This window comes from Argopecten irradians, chromosome 9, assembly GCF_041381155.1.
Source record: "Argopecten irradians isolate NY chromosome 9, Ai_NY, whole genome shotgun sequence".
Lineage (NCBI taxonomy): Eukaryota > Metazoa > Mollusca > Bivalvia > Pectinida > Pectinidae > Argopecten > Argopecten irradians.
The window spans coordinates 28,267,812-28,294,118 of NC_091142.1; the positions used below are offsets into that span (position 1 = coordinate 28,267,812).

Here is a 26,307-nt window from a genome sequence, read left to right on the forward strand (position 1 = left end):
ATGACGTCATACAATGGTAACGTTACAATATCAATAGTGCCCGCTTCAGAATCCAGTATTTTGGTCACGTGATGTACTAACATAGGGTAAAGGCACACCTCCCGTGTGCGTAATGCGCTGTGTGTGTAAATGTCTTTACGTTGGTTTGGGTTTTTACTTTTACCACATTATTTTGACTTTGGAATTTTAGAGCATTCTTTTGACTTTGGAATTTTAGAGCATTCTTTTGACTTTCAATTTAAGAGCATTCTTTTGACTTTGGAATTTTAGAGCATTAAATTCTTTTGACTTTGGGTTTTTACCAAATTCTTTTGACTTTGGGTTTTTACCAAATTCTTTTTGGTTTAGACTTTAACAGCATTCTTTTGGGTTTTCGCATTTACCGTATTATTTTGAGTTTCCACATTCTCTTGGGGTTTGATTTTTTACCACGTTATTTTTTACCTTTTTTCTCTCTTCATTTTACCACATCATTTTTTACTTTTGAATTTTACCACATTATTTTGATTTGAACTTTTACCGCATTCCTATATGTTTTTCAACTTACTATATTATTTTTGGTTTGAACTTTTAGTAAGTTGTTTTTAATTTACCACATTATTTTGGTTTTGGACATTTACCGCATTCTCTTTTGTCTTTTGGACTATTACCACATGTTGTTTTGTGCTTTTGACTTTTACTGCATTCTTTGTCAGTTTTGACTTTTAACACATTCTTTCTGGTTTTGACTTTTAACACATTCTTTTGGGTTTTGACTTTTATCTGATTCCTTTGGCTTTGGACTTTTAGTAAAAGTTATTTTGAGTTTGGACTTTGATCGCATTCATTTTGCTTTGGATTTTTACCACATCTTTTAAACTTTTACATGTACCTTATTCATTTTGCTTTTGAATTTTACCTCATTCTTTGTGTTCGTACTTTACTAGAATATATTGCGTAACTACTTTTAAAATGCAAAATTATCAATCTCGTGAAATAGGCCCCAATACACTTTTCATGCCATTCGAGGCGTCATCGGATTTTTGGTTTGATCAATGAGTATGTGAAGGGAGGTAACTGCTGGATAGGAAGCATTCCAAACATATGTCAAATGCGCATGTTTTATTCTTGGAAAAAACGGTTGACGGATTCGTTCCTCGCATTTTCCCCTCAAGTTGAACAGCGTCATTTTACTGTCGTGGACTAGAATGGTTGCCATTGTAATGTTTTACATTCTTCAAATAATAGACACTTGGTCTACTTTATTTCGAAAAAAATATAATACCAGATATCACAGATAATATCCACACTGCTCATGTATTTTAATGATATATGTTTCTAGTTAAAGCTATTGTCTAACACAGTTATTATTTTCGCGCCTTTGAACTTCAACATTAATGCTTTTGTAGGCTACTGCCGCGAGTTTGGTGTAATTTAATTTGTATTAAAATGTACCTAAATGTATCGGAGTTTTTTTCGTCAATTTATTTTCTTTTAGATAAAAAATTGTATAATACCAAACAGATTTACAGATATTTATATATTTCAAATGCCTGATTCAGACAGAAACACATTTATAACTATCAGTAGAGTCCTACAGTATCCTCTACTGGCTGTCTTTATCTATGTTTCTGAAGTTCAGGTGAAAAATAACATCAAATTATCAGCTTATCGAAACTGTTCGTATTAGTATTTTTTTTTTTCCAAAAGCAATTTACTTATTTATTTATTTATTTATTTATTTATTTATTTATTTATTCATTTAACTCCCAGTGGATTATGTGCTAGATCAGGCGTAAGGGAGGCAACTCCTATTCAGAACTCTCCAGTCACTGAAAAAAACATGGCGCTGTCCATGACAGGCACGTTGAGGATTTTGAGACAAGGTAAATTAGTGATTATTTATTCTATCGTTCCAAATTGACATGATTCACATTAACTTGTAAATTTATTTGAACTACTTTTTAACTATTGTCTTTGTTGATTGTAGTAATTGTATGACCTATTGTCCTTTCTTTACCTACCAGGGACATGTTTACATGCAGTGAGTGTAAACACCATTTTCCTGTGGCAAAATCACAGGTGACTGGCTCGTCGTACATTATATATTACGTAAAACATTACATACACACTTAAAAACCAAAGATGAGCCTGTCACCTGTGGGTAAAATATATAAACTGTTATAAATTGATCTGACAGCATGTCATGTCTAGATTTCTATATATAGCTGAGTGACTCTGACTGAGTTTGTAACATATTATGATAATATTTAAAAACTAGCTATTTAGAAAATGCTATATGAGGTACTAAGCTAGATATCTACATTAAATAAAGTATAATTTGTACACTAACTTAGAGTATAGCTCGTCAAGCAATTTTATTGATAAATAATACAGGAAGGACTTGGAGCCAAGTTGTTGGATATTACCTAAACCGGCGTCAAAATTCCTCAAAATGTGGAGAGGAATCAGTTTCATCCCAAGAAGGAGTAGCATGGCAACAACCAGACTGGAACGAGGACTTCTTAGACAGAGCAGTTGGATGCACAGAGGGTAAATAATATTCTTATGATCTCCCCTGAATAATTGATTAACTCCTTTTATGAGATGGTGTGTAGAACAGAAGGTCACCGCTAAACACCATGATTATCTCCCTTAAGGAGATGGTGTAGAAGGTAACCAATATTCTGATTATCTCTCTTTAGGGAATGGTGTAGTACAGAACTAAGAAGGTAATCAGTATTCTTATTATCTCCGATTAGGAGATGGTGTAGGATGGTAACCAGTATTCTGGTTATCTCCCTTTATGAAATAGCGTAGTACAGAAGGGCTGTAATAAGGTTTGATTGGTTGGACCAAGTTGTTCATTTATAAATAAAAGACAGACCTAAAGACATTGTTTTCGGGCAAGCCTTGACAAAGCCTTCACAGACCTTTTATAAAAAACTGCAGGTACATCAAGATTTATACATGAAATAATGAATTTAACTAACAGTCAAACTGGTTGTTTCGAATAAACAAAAACAGACAAGGTCACCATTTTTGTGGTTATCTCCCTTTAGGAAGTGATGTAGTACAGTAATCACTGGTATTCTGTTTAACTCCCTTTAGGGAATGGTGTAGTACAGAAGGTAACCAGTATTCTGGTTAACTCCCATTAGGGAATGGTGTAGTACAGAAGGTCACCAGTATTCTGGTAAACTCCCTTTAGGAAATGGTGTAGTACAGAAGGTAACAAGTATTCTGGTTAACTCCCTTTAGGAAATGGTGTAGTACAGAAGGTAACCAGTATTCTGGTTATCACCCTTTAGGGGATGGTGTGGTACAGAAGGTCTCCAGTATTCTGGTTATCTCCCTTTAGGAAATGGTGTAGTACAGAAGGTAACCAGTATTCTGGTAAACTCCCTTTAGGAAATGGTGTAGTACAGAAGGTAACCAGTATTCTGGTTAACTCCCTTTAGGGGATGGTGTGGTACAGAAGGTCACCAGTATTCTGGTTATCTCCCTTTAGGAAATGGTGTAGTACAGGAGGTAACCAGTATTCTGGTTATCACCCTTTAGGGGATTGTGTGGTACAGAAGGTCACCAGTATTCTGGTTATCTCACTTTAGGGAATGGTGTAGTACAGAAGGTCACCTGTATTCTGGTTATTTCCCTTTAGGGGATGGTGTAGTACAGAAGGTCACCAGTATTCTGGTTATCTCCCTTTAGGGGAATGGTGTAGTACAGAAGGTCACCAGTATTCTGGTTATCTCCCTTTAGGGAATGGTGTAGTACAGAAGGTCACCAGTATTCTGGTTATCTCCCTTTAGGGAATGGTGTAGTACAGAGGTCACATTATTCTGGTTATCTCCCTTTTGGAGATGGTGTAGTACAGAAGGTAACCAGTATTCTGGTTATCTCCCTTTAGGGAATGGTGTAGTACAGAAGGTAACCAGTATTCTGGTTATCTCCCTTTAGGGAATGGTGTAGTACAGAAGGTCACCAGTATTCTGGTTATCTCCCTTTAGGGAATGGTGTAGTACAGAAGGTCACCAGTATTCTGGTTATCTCCCTTTAGGGAATGGTGTAGTACAGAAGGTCACCAGTATTCTGGTTATCTCCCTTTAGGGGATGGTGTAGTACAGAAGGTCACCAGTATTCTGGTTATCTCCCTTTAGGGAATGGTGTAGTACAGAAGGTCACATGTATTCTGGTTATCTCCCTTTTGGAGATGGTGTAGTACAGAAGGTCACCAGTATTCTGGTTATCTCCCTTTAGGGGATGGTGTAGTACAGAAGGTCACCAGTATTCTGGTTATCTCCCTTTAGGGAATGGTGTAGTACAGAAGGTCACCAGTATTCTGGTTATCTCCCTTTTGGAGATGGTGTAGTACAGAAGGTCACCAGTATTCTTTTTATCTCCCTTTAGGGGATGGTGGAGTACAGAGGTCACCACTATTCTGGTTATCTCCCTTTAGGAGATTGTGTATTACAGAAGGTCACCAATATTCTAGTTATCTCCCTTTAGGAAATGGTGTAGTACAGAAGGTCACCAGTATTCTGGTTATCTCCCTTTGCAATTACTTCAGTCACAGTTGACACGTCCACTACTGTTGGATGCTTGTTTGATTGTGATGCTATATTTACATATATTTTGTTTTCAAGATAAGCAAGAAAGAAGGCTGAAGATGGACCCTGACCAGCCAGTAAATCCTAAGGTGTTACAAGTGGCCATTATTGGTACATATAACAGTGGCAAGTCAACCCTCACCAATAGCCTTATGGGCTGGAAGGTAAGTACAATGTACAACAAGTCTACTCTCACCAATAGCCTCTTGGGCTGGAAGTCTACCCTCACCAATAGCCTCATAGGCTGGAAGGTTAGTACAATGTACAACAAGTCTACCCTCACCAATAGCCTCATGAGCTGGAAGGTTAGTACAATGAACAACAAGTCTACCCTCACCAATAGCCTTATGGGCTGGAAGGTTAGTATAATGTACAACAAGTCTACCCTCACCAATAGCCTTGTGGGCTGGAAGGTCAGTACAATGTACAACAAGTCTAGCCTCACCAATACCTCATGGGCTGGAAGGTAAGTACATTGTACTACAAGTCTACCCTCACCAATACCTCATGGGCTGGAAGGTAAGTACATTGTACTACAAGTCTAGCCTCACCAATACCTCATAGGCTGGAAGGTAAGTACATTGTACTACAAGTCTACTCTCACCAATAGCGTCATGGGCTGGAAGTCTACCCTCACCAATAGCCTCATGGGCTGGAAGGTTAGTACAATGTACAACAAGTCTACCCTCACCAATAGCCACATGAGCTGGAAGGTAAGTACATTGAACTACAAGTCTACCCTCACCAATACCTCACGAGCTGGAAGGTTAATACAATGTAGTAGAGTATATCTATTCACACTGATCAAAGTTAGGTTCTTTTGTAAGGATTATATTGTATCCATGTTATTGTTAAACTTCAAAATAACACAGATTACAGTAGAATGTGATAATCTGGATGTTGGAAACCTCACATAATATCAGGGAACAGATTTTATTATAGACTTAGTTAACAGCATCTGACAGGTCTGGAAAAATTCACAATCCAGACGTAAATGCTGGGGACACAAATATTCAAATAATCAAGGGTCTACTGTATTTTAGTAAGATTTACTGATTAAGTAAACAGCATCTGTGGACGGAAGAGTTCGTAGTATCAAGGTTCTACTATATTTCAGTACGATACTATGTACAAAGTATTTTGTTTACAATTACCATTGACAGGTGTCTGCTGCTTCCAGTAAGATACACACGACACAACAGAATGTGTTGGCGATACACACAGAGGGGGATACACAGATCGTGTTCAGGGACACGCCCGGTCTCATTAGGGGCAGCAGGATCTCCGCTAAACAAAGGTCAGCAAACAAATGTGTGTGACATAGATAACCTTGACCTTTGTTCAAGGTGATTAAATCACATGGGTCAAATACATAAAATCTTCTTCTCAATAACTGTATTGCCGAAAGAAATAATATTCTATTTGTGGATTTTTTTCTCCCACACTTAGTAGAAAAAATGATGAGATTCCACTTGGTTTCCAGCCTTTTCATCGTGCCATTATTGCAGGAACGCCGTTATGCGTCAAAATTGATGATGTCATCTACAATGGGGGGCACAGTTACGCCGCATGTATTGATGACGTCACGTTATTGTCTAGCGTGTGTGAGCTGTCTTACACCCCGCTGTGTAAGATAGAGATAAGTTTTCCCTAGCAACCGCGGGATATCCCTGTGAAGTATGGGAGAAATAATATTCTATTTGTGGCTTGTACTGGTGAACAGCCATTATATTTATAACCATTGTCTATTATTCAAAGAATCAGATTTGCTTAGGTCTTTGAAATGGCATCAAAACAACAAAATTAATATATTCATACACCTGATTTTACGATGCTTGGGATTGATATTGGTAGCTATGTGTACTGTTTTAGTTCAAATTAATACTGTTAACCTTGACCTTGTGGTCCTAGGGGTCTTGCATGCTAAAAGCTTATAATGTTTTCTTTCTATAACCAAGACGTTCATAGAAGTATTCCCAATTGAACTCTGTCTATAGTGTAATGTTGTAGCTAACACTATAGAAGAATATATATTTATTTTTGTAGAGATAAATTACAGAAGTCCATACTTGAAGATCCAAAGAAGAGTTTGGTGAATGCAGATCTGAGTAAGTTTTCGTTCATTTTCTGAGCAAGATGTTCCATAAATTTTAGATATATTGTTTATCAATCTATATCATCAATAATTCATGTTACAATTATTACTTTAATTGAAATCTTTAAACTTATCTTACTGCCTGTCTCATCTGCTGTCGAACACATAGCCTTCAGATTCGGTCTGCAAAAGTCCAGAGATGGATATGACAACAGTGATAGTAACCTCTGGAATATCAAGTATGGGGGTAGATGTTACAGCAGTGATAGTAACCCCTGAAATATTGAGGATGGAGTGGATATAACGACAGTGATAGTAACCTCTAGAATATTGAGGATGGCGTGGATATAACGACAGTGATAGTAACCTAGAACATTGAAGATGACGTGGATATAACGATGATGATAGTAACCTCTAGAATATTGAGGATGGGGTGGATATAAGGGCAGTGATAATAACCCCTGGAATATATAGAATGGGGGTGCACGTTACGATAGTAATCGTAACCCCTGGAGAGGGGGGATATAATGGTAGTGATAGTATCCTCTAGAATATCAAGAATAAATTAGACCAACCTTTCAGTGAATGTCGCATCATACAGTCACACCAACTTAGGATGTCTCAGTCATCAGAAGATAGGACAGATTGTACTCAACCAACCTCACTGTCTAAAAATCACCATATTTTGCTTGGATTTAGGCTTTATTAGTTTAAAACATCTAGCTAGGTCATTTAGTGTGGAGAAAGCCAGAGTCAGTAACCTGGCAACTGCCCCACATGGGATTCACACTTAGGACAGACTTAAAACACAGCCACTGTAGCCCTCGCCATATTCCATCGTAGGCTATAGTTGGTATGAACCAAGCAGGTAAAAAGCATTATTAATTATGGTACTGTACATCTGTGAATATTTACTGAACTTTTTAGTTCTAACTATGTTGTATTACAGTCTGTGTGCTGGTGGATGCTTCTGACCGCTGGGACATTGAATACCTGGACGAGAATTTATATCATCTTTTAAAGAAAAACGAACACATCCCATCTATTCTAGTTCTAAATAAGGTATATACATGTAGATGCATATTTCACTGGAAAACATATCTAAAAAAAATTAACACATTTATTAGCAAAGTTTGCAACAACAATATACCAGTGAAGGGTAACAGTAACATTTTGAGCTATCTGAGATTTTGGTTGAAGTTTACTTTTATAACAGTGAAAAGTTTATTTTTAGTTGAGACTAACAAAAACCATATTCCTGTTAAATGAATTTTTACACATTCATGTATGTCCCCTCAAATTTTTGTATAAAACATTTAGGTTTCTTTGAAAAAGATTGTTGGCTGCTGTATACAAGACTCAGAATTGTAATTTACTATTCGAGGATACAGATCTGTATCAGTTTAAAAAATGAAATATGTTTTACACTGATTGATTGTTTTGACCTTCAGATTGACCTTGTAAAGCAGTCGTCTTTCCTGCTCCATGTGACTCGTAGTCTCACCATGGATACAGTCGGCGGTAAAAAGATCCCCTTTACCACCAGTAAGACAGAAAAAGGATGGAAGGAAGGTCAACGACATTATAGAAACTATCAAAACAGGCGGGAAAAAACAAAGAGCTGTGAAAACAAAACTGGACGCCTTGTTTGATAGAGTTGATCAAGTTCGTGGAGCATCTCACAGAAATCTCAGTGAAGGTATTTCTTTTTGCATCTCACCTAAACATTGACAAGTTCTGTACACATCCATCTTAAAAGAAAGATATAATATACTACTGCCATTAATAGCTTAGAAACTATCAGGGATTCTATGTGATTTTGCATTTGCATATTTCAGAGTTATCTGCCCTTGCAAGCAAGTTTTAATTGCTATTATCAGGTTTTAAGGTCATCTGACCCGAAGGGTCAGAATGACCTATTGTCATCATGCACCGTCTGTCGCCGTGCTCCGTATGTAAACTTTTCATTCAAACAACTTCTTCTCAATAACTGAAAGGCCTTGAGTACTGATATTTGGCCTGTAGCATGTTTGGATAAAGGGCTATCAAGTTTGTTCAAATGAATGACCTTGACCTTCATTCAAGGTCACAGGGGTCAAAAAGGCTAAAATCTTTAAACGTCTTCTTCTCAAGAACCACACTGCCCAGGGTACTCATATTGGGCATGCGGCATGCTGGGGTGAAGGACTACCAAGTTTGTTCAAATAAATGACTTTAACCTTCATTCATGGTCATGGTCACAGGGGTCAAATAGGCTAAAAAATTTTAACGACTTCTTGTGAATAACTAAGAAGCCTAGAGACCTGATATTGGGCCTGTGACATGCTGTTATGAAGGGCTACCAAGTTTGTACAAATGAATGACTTTGATCTTCATTCAAGGTCACAGGGGTCAAAAAGGCTAAATCTTTAAACGACTTTTTCTCAAGAACCAAAAGGCCCAGAGTACATGTACTCATATTGGACCTTCTGCATGCTGGGATGAAGGGCTACCAAGTTTGTTCAAATGAATGACCTTGATCTTCATTAAAGGTCACGGGGGTCAAAAAAGCTAAAATCTTTAAACGACTTCTTTTTAAGAACCAAAAGGCACAGGGTACTCATATTGGGCATGCAGCATGCTGGGATGAATTTGATTTGATTAGTTTATGGTCCTATTAACAGCCAAGGTCATTTAAGGACGTGCCAGATTTGTTGGTGGAGGAAAGCCGGAGTACACGGAGAAAAACTACCGACCAGTGGTCAGTACCTGGCAACTGCCCCACATGGGTTTCGAACTCGCGACCCAGAGATGGAGGGCATGTGGTAATATGTCAGTACATCTTAACCACTTGGCCACAGCAGCTGGGATGAAGGGCTACTAAGTTTGTTCAAATGAATGACCTTGACCTTCATTCAAGGTAACAGGGGTCAAATAGGCTAAAATCTTTAAAAGACTATGTTGTATTGTGCCAATAGTCAGATGACCGTTAAGGCCCATGGGCTTCTTGTTGTTTTTGTGAGCGTAATGTCAGATTTTTCAGGGATAATTATTGCTCACAAAATGATGATGTCACAATTGATACAAACCTTTAGTGATAGATAGACGAAATACAATAAAACACCAAGTGATGTACATATATATATAAGCTAGGATGTTCCTTTATGATCAAGATATGCGCAAATTTGAAGTAACATCGGAATAGTTCTCTCAGATGATTACCATTCTGTATCCAGTATTATTTCTCATAAGGATATTCTTGAGTGACTTGATTTTTGAAAATTCTTCTTTTAACGATACACTCAGGTGATTCACATGACAGAGAAACTGAAGGTCACCAGGAAGGTCAACCAGGTAGACAAGGTGAAGGTCATTATAAAACACCACAATACACAGATATCGCCCGGCCTGATATCCCAGAATATGCTCTCAGACCAGCCCTACCCAAAGGCTGGGACGGTTTTGAGCGTGTGTTTATGGTCAGTGCACTGTATGGCAAAGGGGTACCGGATCTAAAGGTTAGTTGTTCTGTCTTATTTTAATCATGTGTATGAGTTATCTGCCCTTGTAGGTAGGTATTGATTGTTATATCATGTTTGCAAGCATATAGCATGATATTTTTTCAGAGGAGATGACACAATTCTTTCTCATAGACTATTGTAACCTAACCGAGACATATTGCCACATGTTTCACAAATGAAAGAACAACAAATTACAATATTTACATTTATTACAATTTACAGCATAGACTATACAGAATATACAATATCCAATAGCCATCCACACTCCATATACACTCCCACAATACTCCCACAATACTCATTCAGTGAATCACACTTTAATAAGTATATATTATATATTTATATTACAATACTATATATTACAACAACTTTAGAATTTACACCTATCTAATAATAATACAACAATTTCCTAACACTAATTTATTCCCTCTATATAAAGTTCATGAGCTCCATACCGCTACACTGTACACTGCTGCTTCCACTAATCCCATACAAAATGTCAATGATATCCCGGTGTGTTCCCTCTGTCGTTCCATATACTCCATATACAGATATGGCCAGTTGTGCCTGTCTGACATCAGGCGCTGTACTGTAAGACCGTATCCAGGACTAACAACAGACTGTATTCATACATGTGTAATAGTTCTCGAGCGCTCCTTATGGTATAGGGTCGTGTACCAATCATCAACGACCTAGTACGAATAATCTCACTGCCGCAACACACAGCTGGGCCTCCATAGGGTATAATATATCGTACAAGTAGTCACCATAATTCCTGTAAGGGTCTCAATCCCTCACCAGGAGTCATCTCACCAGGCATCAACACCAAATGTCATATTTCTGGGTAGTTGTGTAGTATGGGGAACACCATCTGTATATGGCTGTTCAGGCTCCCATACAGTTCACATACAGGTGGTAATTAGCGTACGTATGTGTAGATGATGTGGCGTAGACATGGGCATGGAGCTACAATATATAATTAATAAAACCTATCAGAATACTACCTAACTTTAATATATTATAATTATACTAGAATAAATACAGGTATTGAATACCAAACACGGCAATACACATCATCGCTCTCTACGTCGCATACGCGTACCTGTTAACTCAATACTGTCAACAAATCATCATGCACGAGCTTATACACCTTTACGCTCACGGTCGTTCATATACACGACATATACAGGTAAATTAAACATAAATTGACTTACCGTGACTGCATTTCACGCTCCTTATGACTTTATGGAATGCAAAGAAATCCTAATCCATCAAGATGTCTGCCGTATTGCCCACGCTAAGCTTACCTTTCTGCCTCACGCATGCGTAGTTCCTATTATGAAGTTACGCGTGAGAAATGGCGCGTAATTTAAATGTGCTAACAACTATACTTACCAAATACTTAACTAAACATATGTACACGTCTCGAGGCGGTATGTGACATACGCCCTGGCATTGAGAAATAAAATCGGGTAGCAATTTTTATTTCCCCACACATCACATACGCCAAAGACTCATATACAGCTAATAGCTATCCTATACGTAGGATTAACACCAATGATCAACTTACAGTCTACTCAAACAATCGGCCCCAACGTTTTCACTTCCTCGGATCGCTCTGATGGTGAACCTGTATGGTTGTAACACCAACGCCCACCTCATGAGACGAGAATTGGTTCCCTTCAGTTTGTTGAGATACAGGAGTGGCTGGTGGTCAGTCTCAAGAACAAAATGTCGTCCATAGAGATATCTTTGGAACTTCAGCACTCCCCAAACAACAGCTAAGCACTCCTTTTCCACTACTGCGTAGGCAGTCTCTGCCCCTTTGAGTTTCCGACTGGCGTAAGCAACTGGAAGACGATCTCCAGCCTCTTCCTGAAGAAGCACTGCCCCAATGCCATAATCAGAAGCATCAGTCTGTAGGATAAATTCCTCTTCCAAACTTGGCAACTTCAGAATAGGACTTGAAGATAAAACTTTCTTCAGCGTCTCGAACGCTGTCACTTGTGCTTCGCCCCAAACAATCTTGTGTGGTTGGCCTTTCCTTGTCAGGTCGGTCAACGGTACGGATATCGCTGCGAAATCCGGTATAAATTTCCGATAATATCCAGCCATCCCTAAGAACGAACGCACCTGCTTCTTCGTCTCAGGTCGCGGAACGCTAAGTATAGCCTTCACCTTGTCTGAGTTAGGTAAAAGACGCTGGTCTCCCACAATGTGGCCTAGGCATTCCAGACTTCCATAACCCAAGGCACATTTAGAAGGTCTTGCTGTGAGATTAGCTTTCCGTAGACGAGTGAACAAATCCCTCAAAACACGCATATGGTCGTTCCAGTTCCTAGAGTAGATGAGAATATCATCAATGAAACTTTCAATGCCGTCCATACCTCGCAGGAGTTTCCTCATGATGCGACAAAATGTTGCCGGAGCATTTACAAGTCCAAACGGCATCACTGAAAATTGGAATAGTCCGAATGGCGTAGTGAAAGCTGTTTTCTCCTGTGCGGACTTTGACATCGGCACCTGCCAGTAGCCTTTGCTTAAATCTAGACGTGAAAAGTATTTGTGTCCAGAGAGCCTTGCGAAAATATCATCTGCATTAGGCATCGGCTCTGCGTCAAAAATGGTGACGCGGTTGAGTTGGCGGAAATCGATACAGAAACGGTTGGTTCCGTCTTTTTTCCGTACAATCACCACAGGCGCCGCGTATGGAGACTCTGACGGCTCGATGACACCCATTCGTAACATCTTATCTAGTTCTTCTTTAATTGTGTTCTTCATACTGTATGGAATACTATGACTCTTCACTCTGACAGGTTCACATGTTGTTGTCTTTATGTCATGTTTCCCTAGGTTTGTCTTTCCTGGAACATCAGTGAGTACATCTTCAAATTCCGCTAAAATATTCCTGATATCCGTTGTCTGATCTGAGGTCAGTAACTCTGATACTGCGACGTCATCTATCGACTCTGTTCTCGTCGGTGGCGGAATAGTGATGATATTCCCAGGAGGAAAATCATCATCTTCACTTTCGTCCTCGTCTGTTACCATGGCATTACATACCACTGACAGTACTCCAAAATCTTGTCCCACCATCACCTGACATCTCCGCTCAACATACAACTTCAAAAGGTTGGCGTGTAACGTCTTCTTCTTCCCTTCAACATTCACCCTGTAATCCATTGAACCCCTCTTTTCCTCAATCATGTATGGTCCTCTCCACTGCATCAAGAGTTTGTTCCTTTTGGTCGGTAGAAGTACTAATACCTTGTCTCCAGGTTTCATGTCACGAGCTTTTGCTTTCCTGTTGTAGTACTTTGCTTGGCGTGACCTTGCTGATCGAAGTTGCTCTTGTGCCAACTTACAAGTCTCTTCTAACCTATCCTTTAGGTCCACCACGTACTGGTATGTGGTCTTTGTATCTGGGTCTGGAACTTCCTTCGTCCAAAGTTCCCGGAGAATCATCATCGGTCCTCTGACCGTTCTCCCGTAGAGCAACTCAAAAGGCGAATAACCAAGGCTTTCTTGGGGTACTTCACGATAGGCGAATAAAAGCGCATTAAGGTACTTGTCCCAGTCTCGCGGACGTTCAACGCACATCTTACGTAACATCGCTTTAAGTGTCCCATTGAATCGCTCTACTAAGCCGTTGCACATAGGGTGGTAAGGAGTTGTCGATAACTGGCGTATTGACAATAATCTGCTGACCTCTCGCATCAGTTCCGAGGTAAACTGAGTTCCACAATCTGTCAGTACTTCACGTGGAATTCCAACACGACTATAAACATCTACCAGGGCCTCAGCCACACGCTCAGTCTCGATTCCCTTTAAAGCGACGGCTTCCGGGTACCGGGTAGCATAATCTACTATAGTAAGTATATAGCGATTTCCTCGATCAGTAACCGGTTGTAATGGTCCCACCAAGTCTATGGCAACACGCTGGAATGGGGTATCTATAAGTGGCATTTGTCCAAGAGGTACCTTGCTAATCCTACCTTTGGGAATAGTCCTCTGGCACACATCACAGGACCTACAGAACCTAGTAACGTCTGATGCCATACCCGGCCAAAAGAACTCTGTGCGGATCCTATCCATAGTCTTCTTAGCTCCCAAATGTCCAGCCATCATGGTATCATGAGCGAGTCTCACAACTGTAGACCGCAACTTCTCAGGTATCACCAACTGCTTGAAAACCCGTCCTCCTTCAACACCTGGACTATGAAACTCTCTGTAAAGCAACCCTCGTCCTACATAAAATCTAGACGACCCACCATCTGTTCTGTCCTTGACACTACCTTCCTTTGCGAAATGCCAGTACTTCGCAAGCGACCCATCAGTCATCTGTGTCTCTTTAATCTCATCTGGGCTTCCGATATCCTGCATCACTTTTGGCACCTTCAAAGGACGATATTGCTGACCATCTCTCTTCACTTGCGCTCTTGTCTGTACAGCTTGTACGACTTCTTTTGGTTTCCAGTCCTTATCTGGTCCATTAGCATGTCTAACCCCTGGAATATTCCCCAGTATTACATCATACACGGGATTATCCATACACCAAGCACATAAACTTCCGACAAAGTATGGCGAGTCTACAAACACCTTTGCAATGGGCACCACCACTTTATCACCATTCGCCACGACACAGGTCTGTGTCTCACCTGTCAAATCCTCATCAGCCACCAGACTTCTACGAATAACTGCTCCTGAACATCCAGTGTCCCTAAGCACCATCACAGAGTGATTCCCAATCCGTCCCTTTATCACCGGCATACCACAGCTTACCTGACGTTCACATGATGTTGACAATATATTCGTCCCTGATGCCTCTGGTTTCACTTCCTTCCCTACCTTCTCCATATCACAATCTCCAGTAGGCTTGACAATAACCTTTTTACCTCTGGCCGAAATACACTGAACCTGGCCTTTCTTCGACTTCTTAGGACAGTTGTACGACAAGTGGTCAGTTTTATTACATATAAAGCAATGCTTCCCTGATCCTGACTGTTTGGACCTAGAACTGTACTCGGTCGATGACTGCTTAATAACTTGGCTGTCTCCGGACTTACCATTTACCCCATTGAACTGCTTCTTATGTCCATCAGGACGAAACTTTAGTAGATTTGCCGTATTCCCTCTAGCATCTGCGAACTGATCCGCCAATTTAGCCATCTCGGTAATCGTTGCTGGAATACGCTCCTTTAGGAACAATGTCAGTTCGTTGCCACAAGCTTGGATAAACTGGTCCCGAATGATCAAGTCTTTTACACCCTCAAACGTTTTCGGTGAATTCGCCATCTCCAACCATCTCAAGAAATAACTATCTAACCTTACGGCAAACTGCACAAAAGTCTCTCCAGCTTCTGGTCGGCCCGTCTTAAACTTCTTCCTAAATCCTTGCTCAGTTGTCTCAAATCTTTTTAACAAAGCATCCTTCAATACGGAATAATCCAGACTCTGATCTACTGGTAGTCGGCTAAACACATCCAATGCCCTTCCTTTAAGCAATACACTCAAATTTGATGCCCACTGACCTTCCCTATCCCATCCTTGGGTAGTAGCAAATCGTTCAAATCTCTGCAAATATGAATCAATGTTGTCTTTGCCCTCCTCAAACGCTGGTAATTTAGGACCCCGTAAGTCACTACCACTAACTTTCGGTTTAACATCCTGCTTACCCTTAAGCTCCAAGATTTCTACCTGTCGTTGATGTTCTTTAACAGCCAATTCCTCCTTCTCCTTGGCAAGTGCCAACTGAATCTCTAGTTCCTTCTCAGCTGCTTCAGTCCTCTTTTGGATCAGCTCCAGATCATGCTTCCTGTCAGCCTCTATCTTCCGAGCCTCCCGCTCGCGTTCTCGCTCGCTCATCCCTTTCCCTAGCCTGCTCTGATAGGATAAACTGTTGCAGCTCTTTACCTTCCAGACCAATATCCGTCCCCATTTCCTTCAATTCTTTTAAGGAGGTCATTGTACACTATTGTACTATACACAACAAAATAGGCAAAGTAACAAATATCCTGAACCATTTAACAATAAGCAATGCTACAAACAACATATATCCTACCTGATATACCTACCTGTACACCAACTTTAGTATCTTGAAAGTAAGGTAAAAGTAAAACACTTACCTCTATTGTAGACGAATGTCACTTTCATAGATGAATCCTGTATAGCTGGCTCTTCTTGTAATACTATACTGACACCACACTCAGATTTATTCCACTCTCAGAGCACACACTCCAACATTCAAAATTCATCTAAACTGATTTCCAATTCAAATGTCAAACGTGTGAGCAATATCATCCCACCGCTGCCACCAAAAATTGTAACCTAACCGAGACATATTGCCACATGTTTCACAAATGAAAGAACAACAAATTACAATATTTACATTTATTACAATTTACAGCATAGACTATACAGAATATACAATATCCAATAGCCATCCACACTCCATATACACTCCCACAATACTCCCACAATACTCATTCAGTGAATCACACTTTAATAAGTATATATTATATATTTATATTACAATACTATATATTACAACAACTTTAGAATTTACACCTATCTAATAATAATACAACAATTTCCTAACACTAATTTATTCCCTCTATATAAAGTTCATAAGCTCCATACCGCTACACTGTACACTGCTGCTTCCACTAATCCCATACAAAATGTCAATGATATCCCGGTGTGTTCCCTCTGTCGTTCCATGTACTCCATATACACAGGGATCACTCTGGAATTTTTTCATGAAGGGCAGAAGGGGGGTCTAGGGGGGCTTCGCAATGGCATTTTGGCAAAAAAAACCCCATAAAAATGGTAAAAAGCTCATTTAAGCTCTTAAGTGAGACTCAATAATGGTAAACGTTTAAATGATTAAGACTCGTGCCGATTGGTTTTCGGATCCCTCAGGATTTTACATTAAGACGTATAGATAATCTGATGACTTCCGATTTCCGATAGTGGTCATGCTAACGAGGAACACGACGCCGATTTTTTATTGACGCGGCGCAAATAAGAGTAACACTTGCGACATTTTTGTAACGATTGCGCCCAAATATCCCCTGTTATCAATTTGAATGCGCCATTTCAGGAAAGTATGCGCAAATGGCGCAATGGCGCGGCCCAGAGTGATCCCTGTATACAGATATGGCCAGTTGTGCCTGTCTGACATCAGGCGCTGTACTGTAAGACCGTATCCAGGACTAACAACAGACTGTATTCATACATGTGTAATAGTTCTCGAGCGCTCCTTATGGTATAGGGTCGTGTACCAATCATCAACGACCTAGTACGAATAATCTCACTGCCGCAACACACAGCTGGGCCTCCATAGGGTATAATATATCGTACAAGTAGTCACCATAATTCCTGTAAGGGTCTCAATCCCTCACCAGGAGTCATCTCACCAGGCATCAACACCAAATGTCATATTTCTGGGTAGTTGTGTAGTATGGGGAACACCATCTGTATATGGCTGTTCAGGCTCCCATACAGTTCACATACAGGTGGTAATTAGCGTACGTATGTGTAGATGATGTGGCGTAGACATGGGCATGGAGCTACAATATATAATCAATAAAACCTATCAGAATACTACCTAACTTTAATATATTATAATTATACTAGAATAAATACAGGTATTGAATACCAAACACGGCAATACACATCATCGCTCTCTACGTCGCATACGCGTACCTGTTAACTCAATACTGTCAACAAATCATCATGCACGAGCTTATACACCTTTACGCTCACGGTCGTTCATATACACGACATATACAGGTAAATTAAACATAAATTGACTTACCGTGACTGCATTTCACGCTCCTTATGACTTTATGGAATGCAAAGAAATCCTAATCCATCAAGATGTCTGCCGTATTGCCCACGCTAAGCTTACCTTTCTGCCTCACGCATGCGTAGTTCCTATTATGAAGTTACGCGTGAGAAATGGCGCGTAATTTAAATGTGCTAACAACTATACTTACCAAATACCTAACTAAACATATGTACACGTCTCGAGGCGGTATGTGACAACTATTGATGTCGCAATCTAAACCTACCTGTAGTTGCAGATAACTCATGTAATATGACAGACAGATACGGTATGTAGGTTTCTATTGATTGTCAAGTCAATTATATACAAGGCATGTCAATTACTTAAAAAATTCTCTGTTCAGCCAAATTAATTAGAATATTAGTGTTTTACTTTAGTTACGTTTTTATGAGTGCAACATCATATTTTTCAGAGAAAACAAAATTTCATTGTTTGCAAAATGATCACATCACAATCAATATTACCTACAAGGGAGATAATTCTGTAGTAGGTAGGATAAACAAGTGAAGTTGAATCATCAATTAACAAGTTATATTGATTTTACTATGAATCTTGATTCAGTGAGTAATGTCTTTGTTTATTGTCTGTACAGAAATTCCTGTTTTCCTGTGCTGCACCGGGTGATTGGTGTTACCATAGCTCTGTAGTTACGGACCAGAACCCATACCGACTGGCAGAGAAAATCGTTTGGGAGAAAATGCTGGAAAATTTACCTAACGAAATGCCATATAAAGCATATCCTGTAAGTTTCATAGTATGTTCTGCATGATTTTTTCTAAAGAATTTATTATATATAGATAGCTCCAAATGGAGACGTCTATCATCATCCGGGCTTAAATTTCATTATACATTGAAGGAAGTAAAATTAACTCCAATACTTGGATAATTCAAGTGTAGATATGGTGATAAAACTGTAGCATAGTTGTACTGCTGGTAGTACCGCATACATGTACATGTATTTTGAGTGAAATTTGTTTCACCATGTTTTCGTTTCTTCATTTAAAGCTGGTGATTATAAATTACAGGTAGTGACGCATTGGACGGTAGAGAATGATTTACTCATGATCAAAATGAATATCAACATGTTTAAAAATAAATTTGTGGTAAGTACTTATAACTGATAAGTCTTTAGTTATACCTCTGGTGTTATGATGTGCGATTATATGATCTGCAGTAAGCTACTTTACTTTTGTATACTCTATATTCAGTGTCTACACTAATTTCAATAATTTTGTGACCTTGACCAATGACTCCTACTGACGATGGTGTACTATATAGTGTATTCCGTTTTTGCATATTACAGGGTTAGCTCCCTTGCGGGTAGGTATCGATTGTTACGTCATTATTTTGTGAGCGCAATTAATGTCGTTTTCTTCGAATCGTCTGACGTTATGCTCTTAAACACATGACGTCACAATCAATACCTACCGGCAAGTGCAGATAACTCGTAATATGCAAATTCGGAATACGCTTTGTACAATTATTGGTGAAACATTTCAATTTGCTTAAGAGCTCTCTCACAAAATTACGGGAAAATTTGTATCTCCCGAAAATCAAATGATTTACAGTAATCAGTTATCATGAAGCCAAGAGTTTGGAAGATGGCTTATTGATTTTGAGATAACATACAATATATGTAAAGGGGGTCTGGCTAGACGGTAAAAATACACTGAACTTTTACCAGCTGGTGTTCGATTCCTGATTATGATCTTAATAATTATGTGCTTAACTACACAAGTTTTCCCTAGGAATGAACTCTATACATAAGACCTGGCCCTTTGAGTACCTATACATATTCAGCCAATTATTAAAACATTTCGGTTGGGTAAAAATTGTACCTTTTAGTTTTATTGGAGCACTGCTGCATCAAAAGTTTCTATACTTTTTGTAGCTCTCTGATTATGCATATAGATACATGTACATGTATTTAAAATTCTCTCAAAATCATAATCTCTACTTTGCTGCTCACAAATCGTCAATTCTGCAATCTGTACCATTCCGTCTTCATTTCAAGTGGAGTCAGGGCAAAGTTATGTCTTGGACACATATTTAGTTTTTATTTGAAGAAAAGCTGTTATATTTTCGTGTTGTTTATTCATTACTCAGGAAACGACAATTGGAAAAGAAGGATCGACAATTAAAAAGATTCACCAGGAGGCCCATACAGCACTGATGGATGTTTTCAGATGTGATATTGTTCTACAGTTGTTGGTGCGTAAGGAAGAGGGACGGTACAAAAGGAAATCGGACTATAAATCTACCAATCATGAGCACAGTAAAGAAACATCTAAATATTCCTGAAGATATTATCGATCTAGAAGTAGACTGGGAAGAATGTTATATACAATAAATGTTTTTAATTAATAAGATGTCATATCAAAATAATATTTGTTCTTTATCAACATCAGATAATTTGAACAAAATCTACTAAGTTTCATGAACATTCCTTAAATTTAACCTTAACTTAAAATTCTTCATAGGAAAGCATTACAGAATTTAAGGAAGGCTCCTAAACTTAAGATTTTTCCTGAACTTTTATAATGCTTTTCTATGGGGACATTAAAGTTAAGGAATTCCTTAAAGTTAAGTTATGTTCATGAAACTGGGACCAGGTAACATAAAATTCTCCATAGGAAAGTATGAAAGGAGCTACAGAAAAAAAAATTTGAAGTTAGGAACTTGTCAATAGTTTTTCAATATTCCTTCATTTGAAGGAAATATCCTACCACATCACTTGAGTTCATTCATAGGAAAGTACTAGATATAAAAGGAGTTACAGGAAAAACTACTCACGGTAACTTAACAGATTCAAAGTGAGTTTTTAATTGGTATTCTGAAGGCCATAGAGCCAGTAATAGTCTTTTATCACTTGAATTTAAAACGTAAGTAATAATGGGACTAATTCATGTACCACGTAATACTCAATAACGTTTGTGTGGGACTGGTATATCTCCAGTGGCGATGGAATGTAACTCTATGTAATCTTCCTGCTGAAATGACTACGTTAGCACGGGGTATCATCTTTTGACGTCCTTCCATCACCAATAGAAACAATAGTCCCGCACAAAAGTTATCAGGTATCATGTGGTATGTGAATTAGTCCCATTGTGTAAAGTTATTGCTGACCTATATTTTGACCTTTGATCTACATGCGTGATAAGTTACTCATTAAGCTCAGTTGTTCAAAAGATAATTAGGCGTATCAAAGTTTTAACAATAGTTTTCAAATAAAGATTAAAGGTACAATTCAGTAAGGCTAATTCTGTTCAATAACCATGAAGCAAAATACGACATAAATGTATTATTCTACATTCCTTATGAAACATTTAACAAGAAATATTGATAAAGTTCATGACATTGTAAAGTATTTTGAAGGATACCGTTGAAATTCCAAATTGTTGATTAATACGATTAAACAAATGCAATACATAACCACAGAGAACTTGGTTCAGCATACAAGGCATCCGACCACTATATGTGTAATGGCGGAATGTAAGTGAGTTTGAACATTTCACATACATTTCAGGGCTTTTCTGGCATATCACAGTAAAACCAACTAATCTAATTTCAATTAGAACTGGCTTGTTTCCACAATAAGTGCAAATTTTAATGTATAAAATTATTAAGTATTCCATTCTTTACCTACTAACTCAATTTATTTAAGGGAGATAAAACCACAGGCTTTGCAACAAATGAGAAAGAAAATTCCACCAATCAAGTTATATTTAAGCTAATCACCTTTTGAACATCTGAGCCCTGATTACAGCGAGATTACAAAGAGATTACAAACATAAAATATAAAGTTTAAAGAATTTATTACATGTTACATGGTTCCACAGTACAAATCACATATGTGCTTACAATTACCCTGAAACACTCAAAACTTCTGTATCACAAGTACGCATGCCCTTATTCTCGCACTATTCTCACACTTGATGCCCCATTCATTCTCAACCTAATTACGACTGTTTATCAAATCACAACTTGACGAAGCTTCGCAAAATGATATGCAGATCTGCAGCTAGGTCCTTTTATGATTATACATATACATGAAAACGAGTATGGTAAAAACATCTTACAAAGGGAGGCAATCCCTGATCTTTTGTCTGTAGAATAATCTGCAGTGTGGCACTATTCATAAAACATCGGTGTTAAGAAATCAAAAGCACTAAAAAATGATAATGAGAATTGAAATTTTATATCAAGGTGAGTTAGTTTTAGATTAAATAATTCCAATTGGATTTTTACAACAGTTTTTTTCAACTACAAGCAGTTCCATGCATTTTGATAAGCTTATGCAAAAACAAAAAAACAAAAAAAAACAAAAAAACAACTGCAATAAGTACCAAAGTTGTCTTGAAATCTGGCTTGAAAGTGTAACTATGTTTCTCCCTTTCCTTCTGCTTTGTGCAATATCTTATAAAGAGGACACAGCATGACCTTGGCTAGACAAGAAAATAAGTTGAGTACACGATAGAGGACAATTAGCATAGTGTGATGAAATTCACAAACGGCATAAAAACATACTAAAATATGAACGGAAATATCAATATGTGTTGACACTCTACTATATTAATGTCGTCTTTTATATAGACAGAGCTATCTAACCTGAAGTAAAAAGTGTAATGTTATTTTGTGAGAAATTTCCCGAGGCGATAATCAATGTCCTAGTAAAGGCAGATAACTCTATAATTAAATAACTCTAAAGAGTTGCACGACAATTAAATGTGTAGTAATTAACATCATCAGACTTTTCACCATGGCAACATACACTCATATATGTTGATAATGACAAATGGAAGCTCGGAAATTTTGGCATTAATCACTGAAATGTCTACAATCATATATATTGCTGATTCTGATTTTGTTTTTATGGATTATGGATGGTAACATTACAATACTGTAGTATCGACAGACAGCACCATCTAATGCTGACAAAGAAAATGATAATTATTAACCATTGTTGGTTTGATGAACACACTATGATAATGCAATGCTTGCTGATCTCTGTTTAAAATTCTTGATGAAATAAAATTCTGACAGGAAAATGACAATGTATTTAAGCATGTGATGGGAATAGGAACACCTGAATATAAAGATCTAATGACTACATGTATATATATATCGAAATGTTTTTGCATGATTTTTTGTAGGACATTGTTCTTATTGCGAAAAATCACTCTGCAAAATAAGTAGTAATTTTTCAGCTTGATTACAAAATCATAAGTTTAAGTAAAAATCATTAATGTTTTTATCTGTGAAAATAATTGGCTGCACAGTTAATACAATCACAATCTAATTATCTCACAATTTCATTGTATTGAAAAAAATGAAATATCTGAACAGATCTACTAATGGCTGAAACCACGACATGTAGTAACAACCTGTAAAATAACTCTATCACACATATAAACACAGTTGAAACAAATATTCATGGCTCACTCGTATACATTTAACATATTTATCTTAAAATTAAAGTACACTGTAAAAATTCAGCTGCATTTTTTGTTTTATTTGATATCATATTGGTGACCCTTTATAAGAAAAGAGTTAACAAGAAAAAAATCATTATTAGGTAATCAGTTTTGAAATATTGGTTGAGAGTACAATGCTCCACTGGAAAGATTCCTAGTGACAGGAATTTTTTGTCATTAAAGAATAATTCTACAATCGAATTGCTATATTTTCAAATCTTTTTGTATAAATCTGATATTTCTTTGATCAAAATTTGTATAATGGCTCTGCATTATCTTTCAGTGTATAATTGTATCTTAACATTTTATAATTCTCAAAATTTCTTTAACTAATCAATCAAATATATTTGGGAATTAGATATTGCAATGTCCAAAAGTTATAAAGCCTTCCAAAAAATTTGAATTACCTCCCCTGGTTCAGAAAACTTATAAAATTATACTCATTAATTACCACAACGTAAATCAAGCACTGCTATTTTTTAAAATCAAGTTATTCTTGACTAAACAATATACTACATTTTAAAATATGACAATATTTTACACTTTAAAATGAAATAAATTGAATGTGCAGATAAACCCTGCTGCATTATAAAATACAAGTACAGTATAAAATTTCAGTATTGTACTTGTGGTATCTTGTCCTTGAATTATTATGAAAGATCACTTAATGGTTCAATAACAACTGCAATGAACCATAAAAACTGGCCAAGATAACTTAGGAATGAGTTCATCAATATGATAAACACATACTACATACCAATCAACACACTCACATAGCCAAAAAAAAAACATTATTAAATCTAGCTACACGCTAGAGCGATTCCCACAGAATCTGACATAGTCCAGATGTCTCTAACCCTCGTAATGTTGTCTTCAGCCCACATATTCAAGTTTCTTAAAAATCAAATTTACATAAAAGTAATAAATCTATTGTGTACTGATGATACAATTTCATTCTAAGATTAATTTTTATATGTTGCCATGGAAACTTTCCAATCATCCAATCACATAAGTCACCTTTTCCTTATTCTCATATATATATATCAATCAAAGCCCAGATGTGTCTTTTTTCACTTTTGTATCATTTTGAGTCTCCATATCTCATACTGGAGGACCATGTGGTAGATAAGCCTTTGGCTTTGGTAACATATAAATCCATCCTCAATAAATAAAGTTTATTATTACATATGTGGTTTGCTGTTTCACTTTACTTAGAATTGTCAATAGGACTCTACAATCCGAGGATCCTCTTCCCTTCCACGTTTATTATCATATAAAGACAATCTGATTCATCCAAATTCACATAACAAAGGATTTCAATACTCGCGCAAAGTCAAAACCAAAGATTTCATCATGGAGCAGCCATTGTTTGATCACAGAGACTTTCTCCTGTAAAGAATACTTCTTTTTCACACAGAAATCTGTCCGTCGTGTGACCACAGTTGCAGAATTTTTTTTGTGTAATTGAATTCAACTCTTCACAGCACATATCCTCATGTAAGTTTTTTTTAACAAGATACAAGTTTCAGATTCATGAATATGGATGAAAATTAAATGACAATGTCACAAATTATCATGTCCTTGAATGATCTTCAGATCCTTATGAACGTATCCTCACTCCTGATATATATATAGTGTAATTGGATGTAGCAGGTAATAACTTGTTGAGTTTCCCATGTTGATGTTCACTAGTGCACAGATCAGCTATACGTCCAGGTTTTTAGGTTGGATCTGAACTATGAAAGGTTCGTGCCACATTCGCCGAAGATCTCCCTGCAAAAGACAAAAGTAGCATTAACGATCTTAATGTATAAAGAATTCAATATTGTTATATATGTCCTTTCTGTCTTTCATACTTTCATAATTTGACAACCAATGATTCATAAATCAGAGTCAAACATCTCCTTAAATATTCTTATTAAACTCAAAATACTCAGATTTCAAATTTCAATAAAAAATTTTGTTCTGGAACAAATGAAATGGGATTGAACAAAAGGCAGGTCCTATTTAAGTGCTTCATAATCAGACTTCTGGCAATGAAAAAGGAAGAACCTCAGAGTATTATAAGTCAACTATTTCCCAATATATTGCAGATTTTCACGATCATAGAAATATACCACTAAATCGCAACAATGACAAGCTATACAGTATACTGTTAAGTTGTGTATGTCCTGTTCAAATTTCATAGTGGAACCAAGGGTATTACATACAAACATGTACAATTCTAGTTATTTTCCCAATCATATGCAATTGTTGTTGTCATAATTAAGAATGTGAAGTGTTAAAGTAAATTATTTGATAGTGGAAGAAAATCAATTCTATTGAATTCACAGAAGTAGACGGTAGTAGATGAACATTATTTTCTTACATCACATATCAACAAACAACCTCAGAAAGTATTCAAAGGATGAGTAAAATATTAAATATATTTACATCTCATTTCGGACTTGCTAATATGAATACCCCAAGGCTCAAATTCCATCAACAGGGTTTTCTGTCCGCATATATCAGGAGAAAATAAGTCTATCCATCAAATTTACAGGTCAGTGGCAGGTTAGGACGGAAAAGACACTGACCCCAACAGTAACCCCAACACTGACCCCAACAAAGTCTACCTCATATATGTCCAGAAAATTAACTCTTCATGTTAGGCTATCAAATCCTACACATTTTCACATTTAGACATTCCATATAGCCGGTATTTTCAGATATTTTCTCGATTTCATGGGACATAAGTTTTATCACAAAGATTTTATCCGCAACTAATTGAGAAATGGTTGAGTGTTTTGTGCCCTTAAAG

The 26,307-nt window shown here is 37.5% G+C and overlaps 3 protein-coding genes across 7 annotated transcripts in view; 1 reads left to right on the forward strand and 2 right to left on the reverse strand.

Moving 5' to 3' along the window:
* The first annotated feature begins 1,180 nt into the window (after positions 1-1,180).
* Positions 1,181-22,557, forward strand: LOC138331958 (GTPase Era, mitochondrial-like). The gene is given in 13 exon segments (XM_069279855.1): positions 1,181-1,199; positions 1,753-1,865; positions 2,377-2,532; positions 4,626-4,753; positions 5,753-5,886; positions 6,636-6,697; positions 7,634-7,746; positions 8,136-8,249; positions 8,251-8,383; positions 9,970-10,181; positions 18,626-18,775; positions 19,059-19,136; positions 20,140-22,557. Coding segments are annotated over 12 exon segments (1,518 nt in total). The 5' UTR covers positions 1,181-1,199; positions 1,753-1,822; the 3' UTR covers positions 20,335-22,557.
* On the reverse strand, positions 10,376-16,806 carry LOC138331956 (uncharacterized). Its single transcript, XM_069279854.1, has 2 exons — positions 11,399-16,806; positions 10,376-11,150 (listed from the first exon to the last, which is right to left on the reverse strand). The coding sequence occupies exon 1, from the start codon at positions 16,047-16,049 to the stop codon at positions 11,751-11,753; it is 4,299 nt and encodes a 1,432-aa protein (XP_069135955.1). The 5' UTR covers positions 16,050-16,806; the 3' UTR covers positions 10,376-11,150; positions 11,399-11,750.
* Positions 21,832-26,307, reverse strand: part of LOC138331959 (signal peptide peptidase-like 3) — a 37,337-nt gene continuing 32,861 nt past the window's right edge. For all 5 annotated transcript variants that reach the window (XM_069279856.1, XM_069279857.1, XM_069279858.1 and 2 more), the window contains exon 14: positions 21,832-25,280. In XM_069279856.1, coding sequence (XP_069135957.1) covers positions 25,212-25,280 — 69 coding nt within the window. In that variant the 3' untranslated portion in view covers positions 21,832-25,211. The remainder of the gene's footprint in view (positions 25,281-26,307) is intronic.

What these genes read in the sequence shown, in the direction of transcription:
- LOC138331956 (XM_069279854.1), bottom strand. Translation starts at nt 16,049, where the DNA reads ATGAGCGAGCGAGAACGCGAGCGGGAGGCTCGGAAGATAGAGGCTGAC.